Source organism: Octodon degus, unplaced genomic scaffold (genome assembly GCF_000260255.1).
Source record: "Octodon degus isolate 3935 unplaced genomic scaffold, OctDeg1.0 scaffold00028, whole genome shotgun sequence".
Lineage (NCBI taxonomy): Eukaryota > Metazoa > Chordata > Mammalia > Rodentia > Octodontidae > Octodon > Octodon degus.
This window is the reverse complement of record NW_004524604.1, coordinates 4,596,856-4,605,765: the sequence shown is the minus strand read 5'-3', so window position 1 is coordinate 4,605,765 and position 8,910 is coordinate 4,596,856. Positions and strand designations below refer to the sequence as shown.

Genomic DNA, 8,910 nt, shown 5'->3' with positions numbered 1-8,910 from the left:
AACAAAACTTTTTAAAAGTAATCTGTCTTACATTTTGAAAACCTAACTGACAATATTCAGCAGATACAATATGCTTTTAAAAGACATATTTAAAACTTCAACCAACATGAAATCATTAAAAGAACTTGGTGGCAACATATCAAGGGCATCTAATATGACCAAGCAACACTACCAGCAGCCGAATGTATTATTTATGAGAAATTTTCACATCCAAGTTAAAAATGATAGTAAAACAACTTCCCCCAGGAAATAATGCTAATAAATGTTAAGCTCAGTTTAACAAATCAGTTGTGAAATATCAGTTTGAATTTTCTTTAATAGAAAATGTAAGGAAAGTAATAAGAATCACTTCAATTTACAGGTGGTAAATATTCATTTTAGACATCAATTATTTCAACCACAATCTCTTTCTAGAAAAATAAAGACTACCCAGGTTATTTTCCATAAAGTTCTCTAAAATTGGCCAAGACTTAAGCATTTTGCATGCTTGTACTCAAATGCTAAAAATGTGATGATTTGTTGTAAAGAAAATGACTCATATTGCTCCTAGTTTTTTGGGTTTGTTTTTTTTTTTCGTTTTTGTTTTTGTTTTTGTTTGTTTGTTTGGGGTTTTTTTGGCGGAACCGGGGATTGAACTCAGGTCCTTGCGCTTGCCAGGGAAGTACTTATTCCACTGAGCAATCTCCCTGGCCCCCCCTTTTTTTTTTCATATTGCTCTTAGAAATGTGAGGAATTTTGTTTTTATCAAGCCAACATGCTTTTAAAATGGAAATGCTATTAATATGAATGTAGTGAATTTATAGATGTTATTTAATAGCATGTGTTCATAGAAAACAATCACAATATGGAAAGATTTAAAAAATAAATGTGTCATATATCACAGTGGAATAAAAGTTTTTAACAATAATCAAAAGTAAAAATAATGTAGTTTAATTTTGATTAATTGAAATATATTTTTTGTTCAAAAATAATTGAATGTCTTACTCATTTTCTAAACTTCCTTTTCAAACATAAATATATATATATATATATATATATATATATATATATATATATATATATCATGTGTATAACTAAGTCCTTTGCAATTTTTTTCCTTTGGAATGGGGCATGTTCAGAGCACATGCCCAGCATGGGTGCACCTCCTAGTGTTATATCCCCAGCAGTACAAAAAATGTTATTTTATTTGTTCATTTAAACATATTCTATTCTTTTTACCAATACCCCTCAAATTCTGGCAACATAAAATATGAATAAATGACTTGAAGTACAATTCACAAACATCTGTTTGTATTATAAATGAACACAGGAAGAGGAAATACCATAAGACAAATGACATGCAAACCTCAACGCTGACACCGAAGGGAAAGGCTATTTGTTCCCAGCAGCAAAACGCTAGTGGGAGGCTGCAGGACAGGGAATAGCCGAAGGCTGATATTTGAGAAGTGAGGAATATGGTCCTTGCTGCAATCTATCTTATCTTATAAAGCTATTTACTACTATAATCCATGTAACAAATCAAAAAAGAGGAAGACATTTGACACTTTCCAGTTTTCATTAAAATGAATTACAGAGGCAAACTTTTCATAAAGCTCTCGGAGGTCACTTTTAGGTGCCTCTCATTTGCACACTGTACCTGAGTTTGAACTTCCACTATTATTTCTTGCTGTCAACACTTTCCTCTAATTGTATGTTACGCTGATTTCTCAAATGCTGAATCTAACATTTTAAAACTGAGAAGTAGTTTTGGAGATGAAGGGTGACATGGGTACTTGAGAGCTCTTCCGGTGGTGAATAGCATTATTTTAAACAAAGTGACTAATCACAATGGCCTACACCAACAGAAGTGGAGGTTCATTTATATAAGAGATATCATAGTGACCCCGAGTGCTCGATGATGTGGCACTGTCTCTGGGGAGTTGTATTCATCTCTGGGTAAAACCCTACATACAATGGAGGTTAAGAAGTCATTTAGATGAGGTTAAAACAACAGCAACAACAAAAACAAGCCACGAGAGGCATTTTTGACAGAAGTTTTGATGTTTAAACTTAATAAAAGAGGCAGTCCCTGCCTTCTGTCTTAGCACTCTAAATTGTACCTGTTACCACCTCCTGATGTACGACTCCTTTTGCTGCACATTTCTTGAGAAGCAGAAGAGTTGTCACTTTTACATACAGATAAATCTCTAGGAACAGCAAGTTCCTGGCACCATAGTAAGTGCTCACATATATCTCTTGAGTTAATTAAATTGTGTTCAGTCAGTTTCATATGGAGTACAGAACACAGGATATAAAATAATCAAAGAAACAAAGGCTGAGATATGCAGGAATTAAATACAGCTTGGAAGCTAAGAAATATTGAATCTCAAAGGAGAAATAAAAGGAAATCTCAGCCTGGTTGCCTGGTAGGAAAATAACAGCTAACCAAAGACCAAGAAAATATTTCTAAGTCAGGAACAGGGAGTCTAATTCTTTTGATGACTATTATACTTAGTAGATGAACATTATATATATTCACATTAGATATAAATATGTTACACATTATATATATTCACCAGTAAAATTATAAATAATGGAGTCAAATGATACCTTTAAATGTCAGAAGAAAATAACATTCAATTCATATACCAATTCAATTTATATACAAATTCAATTTATATATCATTTAATTAATCAAATTTATATATCTAAACTATCTTTGATGTAGGGGAACCCTATTCAAACTAGAGTTTTAACAAAGATTCTACTAAAGGACTTTTGAAGAAATGTACATTATGGAAAACAAAGAAACAAGGACGGGAAAAGGAAATATATATGTCTATACATAGGATAACTTGAATAATTTTATACCACTGATTCCTGCTTGTCTATTGAAAGGAGAAGTTAAGGCTTATTTTTCTCTTCTTTTTAATTTTCTATAATTTTTGACTGATTTTGCATGCTTATGTCTGATAATCTGAACAACTAATTTGAAGACAACAATACACAATATAACAACCATTGTTACATTGCTATCATTTTGCTTAGTGAAATTCTGTATGACTTCTATTTTATGATTGTTTTTTATTCTCTTTAAAAAAAGAAAAAGAGAAAATCTCAAAATAAAAATCTAAGTTGGAAAACAGAGGTGGTAAGCCATAAAATGAAAATCCAAGTAGCAAGATGTATTTGCAACATATAAAACTGATGATGAAAAACAGAAAAACAAATTAATAGGGGAAAAAAACACAAACACAATAGAAAAAAATTTAAAACAACCAAGGATATTTGCCAAGGAGAAGATAATAATCCCAAATATCAAAGCAACAGATGCTTAGCCTCCTTGTAATCAATAACAATGGAAATTTAAACTCCAAGGAAGCAATATTTTTTAATCTAACAGATTAGTAACAAATTTAAAAATAAATTGACAATGTCAAAACTGGACATGCCATCCAGCAGAGCTTTGTGTTATATATACTGTTAATTTCAATTAGAGTTTACATAGTAAAGTTAAAAATGGGTCCCCTATGACTCCAGGCATTTATTATTTTAAAATCTCATCCATTTGCTTCTGGAAACTTATTAGAGCTATTGTTTAGAAAGACAAAACAAAAAATTGAAACTTTGAATACATCTCAAAGCCTGATAATAGGCAAATGGATTAAGTGTCAGTTATCCATGGACTGGAAGAGTATACAGCAATGAAAACTGGTTAACTATGCCTAGCCCAGCAATATGAATGTCTAACTTTTTAGAAAAGCAAGCTAAAAGATAGCAACAAAATAAACAAAATCCATAAAAATATGCTATGCATTGATTTAAGTATAAATGTCCTGCGATAAAAATATAAGTAAAAACATTAAAAACAAATATTTAGAAACAAGTGTATCTTTTAAAGAGAAAAAATAATACAGCTATAGTTGAGTTTATAAAAGGATTTGGAAGCATTGACAATGCTATTTTTTAATCCAAGGCGTAATATATGTATGTTCACTTTTGAAATCTACTTCCAGAGCTAACTCACTTGTATAGTATAAAATGTTTTCATAATTTTTGAAATAAAAATGTCAGCTATTTTCAAGTTTGCTAGTTTTCCCAGAACAAAGTATCTCAAAAGTTGATTTTGGTCTAACATACAATGTTAAAAATGTATTTGAATGATGAAATTCAGTTTATATCTGCTTAAATATGTTAATACAACAGAATTATATACATAATTTTAAGAACTATTCAGATGTCTACATTGCTCAATAAAAATAATGTTGAATTTTTAGACATAAAATAAAACTAGACTTTGTGAGTAGTAGTATTTTCAGTTTTACTGTTACATTAAAATGAAATGCACAGTTCACATTGTAGAGGTTCTTAAAAACCAGTTGGAGAATCTTTCATATGAGTGTATTACAGAGATGCATAGTATCTATCGTCTAGCTAAAGCTCCATTTTAAAGTCTATTTAGCCAAGAAATTTAGATATAATTTTATTGGGTGAGATAAGTATTTTCTGAACAAAACTTTTTAAAAGTAATCTGTCTTACATTTTGAAAACCTAACTGACAATATTCAGCAGATACAATATGCTTTTAAAAGACATATTTAAAACTTCAACCAACATGAAATCATTAAAAGAACTTGGTGGCAACATATCAAGGGCATCTAATATGACCAAGCAACACTACCAGCAGCCGAATGTATTATTTATGAGAAATTTTCACATCCAAGTTAAAAATGATAGTAAAACAACTTCCCCCAGGAAATAATGCTAATAAATGTTAAGCTCAGTTTAACAAATCAGTTGTGAAATATCAGTTTGAATTTTCTTTAATAGAAAATGTAAGGAAAGTAATAAGAATCACTTCAATTTACAGGTGGTAAATATTCATTTTAGACATCAATTATTTCAACCACAATCTCTTTCTAGAAAAATAAAGACTACCCAGGTTATTTTCCATAAAGTTCTCTAAAATTGGCCAAGACTTAAGCATTTTGCATGCTTGTACTCAAATGCTAAAAATGTGATGATTTGTTGTAAAGAAAATGACTCATATTGCTCCTAGTTTTTTGGGTTTGTTTTTTTTTTTCGTTTTTGTTTTTGTTTTTGTTTGTTTGTTTGGGGTTTTTTTGGCGGAACCGGGGATTGAACTCAGGTCCTTGCGCTTGCCAGGGAAGTACTTATTCCACTGAGCAATCTCCCTGGCCCCCCCTTTTTTTTTTCATATTGCTCTTAGAAATGTGAGGAATTTTGTTTTTATCAAGCCAACATGCTTTTAAAATGGAAATGCTATTAATATGAATGTAGTGAATTTATAGATGTTATTTAATAGCATGTGTTCATAGAAAACAATCACAATATGGAAAGATTTAAAAAATAAATGTGTCATATATCACAGTGGAATAAAAGTTTTTAACAATAATCAAAAGTAAAAATAATGTAGTTTAATTTTGATTAATTGAAATATATTTTTTGTTCAAAAATAATTGAATGTCTTACTCATTTTCTAAACTTCCTTTTCAAACATAAATATATATATATATATATATGTATATAGATAGATAAGATAGATATGTAAGAAATATACATGTAATACTATAAATGCAGATGAAACTACATATATATGTATCTAGAATATATAATATGTTAATCTCCAATGTTCTACATGTTTTATAGACATTTGATAAGAATTATTTATTTTTTATTTTAGTACAGGGTCTCAGGACGCAGCTTGATCACTCATAGTGATCTTCCTGTTTTCAGCTTCCCCAGTGCTGGGATTACAGGCGTGCGCCACCACACCCGGTGTCTGTGGCTGGCTCAGGGTGCCCAGGGGCGGAGCTGGCAGGGCATGTGGTGCTGGGGATCAAACCTGGCCCCTGTGCTTGACTAAGCACATGGTGAGTCTGCTGAGCTATGTCACAGGCCCAGGAATCTTAATATAGGTATTATAAAGTTAGAGCAAATGGCTTAACAGAATATGAAATGGATGTAGTATGTTAGTGATTAGTCTACTGTAATTAGACATCAGCACTCTACTATTATAGGCTTGAATTCACTTTGGGATTATGATCATCTGAAAGAGCAGAGGTTTTATTTTTAATTTGGTGAACACATAACATTTTCTTTCTTAAGTGACAATGTAGGAGTTATTGAAGTAACTTAGGTAGGAAGTTATTTTCAAGAATTACAGGGAAACCCAGTACACACACACCTACTAATTCCACCTCCTTCACCCCCGTTTAACACTGTGGAGCCTGAAGTCTTAGTAATAATTTGCTACTTGAGAGAAGACAAGCTTACTGATCCAAGTGATTTAAGTGTTCTATTCATACATATTCTGAAATCATTATTAATCAATAAGGTTTCAATTATTGCAAATGTTAAAAATGAAAAAAAAAAACAGATTTCCAGATAACATTCCAACACATGATGATGAAAGGAATTTTAGCAGAAGTTGATCAGTTTGAAAATGAGACGTATGCGCATGTTCTATAAATGTGTGTTCATTCAAGTATATGTGTAGGCACACACAAACCTATTAAAGATGTCAGTGCCAAGTGAATATTTCCTATGATGTAAAAGTATAGATCTTCAGTAAAAGCTTTTGTCATTTTTATCTTCTTATAGCTTAATTATGAAACATCACAACAACAAAATAATACAGAAGAGCGTGTCTCTGCTCACTTTGGCAGAACTGAATGAAGATGGATCTGTTGACATGCTCTGAGGCTTTCCTGTCTGATCCTATATTGCCCATGGAAGTGCTAGCAGGAGACTAGTGGACTCTAGAAGGATGCCAGCGTGTAGAGACTCACACTAGAGACTCGCAGAAGCCCTGGGAGGGCAGTGATGTACGCTCCCACCAGCGCCACATCTGAAACCAAATGGGAAATTCGTTCAGTGTGAGCCCCCAGAGCGCCCCCTGGCGGCTAGGAAGGATACGATCAGTGCCAGGAAACAGCACTGCACCTCTTATCATTTCTCCCATGATGCACCCTACTGACCACATGTCAACTGAAAGCAAAAATGAAATGACGATAAACAAGAACACAGCAATAGAACCACAAGCAAACGAAAACACTGGGTCCCTCGTGCCGTAGAGCAATACTCCAACCTGGCGCGGGCTGGCCAAGAGGTCAGCCCCATGATCGTTCATGTTTAAAAAAAGCGAGAGTAAACACAGAATGTCAGGGCCCTTTCTGCTCTATGGTTGAGCTAACAATACCATCCAAAGCTACCTAATGCATATATGATAATATTATTTTGCAATTATAATTCACTGATTTCTTCAGTTTGTGATTTAAAATACCTAATTTGCATTCATGCACTGGAATCCTGATTTGCATTGTAAATTATTCTAGCCTGTGTTAATACGGGAAACATGCAAATCAATTTTTTTTTATTCTTTTGTATACCATAGTTAGATAAAAGAAAAGCTCAGCTACCAGCAACCTTAAAAGAGCGAGTTTCTTTTCTAAAACACATCTACTTTTATTTATAAATATGAATAAATTTCCAAAAGTGAAGTGCCAGCTCAGGAAAGCAGCTTTGGAACCCGGGCTCTGTCTCATTGACTGCCACCAAAGGAGCATGTTTCTTTTTCTTTTTTTTTTTTTTTTGCTCAGGGTCTCACTACATAGCCCACATTAGTAGTGATCCTCCTGATTTCTGCCTCCCAAGTGCTGGGATTACAGGCGCGTGCCACCGCGCCCGGACTCCATCACCGGCTCAGCGCACCCGACGGTGGGGCCGGCGCGGCAGGTGGAGCCAAGTATTGAACCCTGGCTCCTGCGCTTATCTAAGCAAGCGCTTAGTCCGCTGAGCTATACCGCCGGCCCTAAAGGAGCATGTTTCTAAACAGGAAACCCTGACACAGTCTTGTACACACAGGTGCTTTTAATGGGAAGAAATGCTGCCTTGCAACATGGGACGGCTCGACGAGAAATCAGCCCCAAGACTAGGGACCTGACTTCTTCTGAGACTGTAAATCAAGAGAAATAAGGGTGAATCCAATGGTCTCTCTGCTGTTGCCAGTTATCATCCAAAACTTAAAACTGAGAAGCAGAGCAGAAGGCAGGCAGGGAGGGGCAAAATAGATTTGGTGAAGCAAAAAGTGAAACCGTTCTTTGGTTCCACACTTGTTCTTAGGGGAAGGGGGTCAGAAAGACAGGACTTTCTTAAGGGGTATGGGGCTACATAAAAGGAGTGGGCAGGAACAAATGGGAAAAGGGATTAAGAGGGCAGTATGAGGTAATTTTGCTCCATTCACAACCCAAATTACATCTTGTAATTTGGCAGTGGCCATAAGAGAATTCCTGTGAGATTCTTTCCGATGTGAAAGTCTCAAGGGGTTAAACAGTTTCCATTGTTCGATTTCACACCTAACAGAGTGATCACTGCAAAGAAATGGACACAGCTTTGCAGGAGAAGAGCAGGCCCCGAGAAACAAGTTTGTTTTGCTTCCAACTCAGGAAAGCCGGTGGCATGCATACATCTCAGGACAAGGCAGAGCAAGCAGGTGTGCAGCCCTTTGCTACGAACGCGTTGTGACTCCCAGTGAGGTCTCTCACATACTGTGATTCAGTGAGAATCTCTCATTGAAGAAAAAAGAGAAGCGCTCTAAAAAAAATGTACTTTTCAGTTATCATCCTGTCCAAAGTGGCTAGTCAAGTTGCGACTGACAGTATATCTATTGCTTATAATAGTATGGAAGAGATAGATATAAGTACAGAGATCTAAGACTCAGTAAGCTATGGGTTTCCTTGCCTGAGTCTACTTAAACATTCACAAAAAAGACTTTTTGCCATAGTCTGGTCTAGGATTTAAGAAATATCTATTTCTTGATACACAGTAATTCTCAATAAATAGTAGTTGCATAGTATCATGTAATAAATTCTAAGTGTTAAATATAGGAATTAAATATATATAACAATA

At 34.3% G+C, this 8,910-nt stretch overlaps 1 protein-coding gene across 5 annotated transcripts in view; it reads right to left on the bottom strand.

Moving 5' to 3' along the window:
* The window catches only part of Mapk10 (mitogen-activated protein kinase 10), a 337,874-nt gene that overhangs the window by 47,073 nt on the left and 281,891 nt on the right, over nucleotides 1–8,910 (bottom strand). For 2 of the 5 annotated variants that reach the window (XM_023712993.1, XM_023712995.1), the window contains exon 10: nucleotides 6,919–6,990. The exons of the other annotated variants lie outside the window; for them this stretch is intronic. In XM_023712993.1, coding sequence (XP_023568761.1) covers nucleotides 6,919–6,990 — 72 coding nt within the window. The remainder of the gene's footprint in view (nucleotides 1–6,918; nucleotides 6,991–8,910) is intronic. 5 annotated transcript variants of the gene reach the window in all.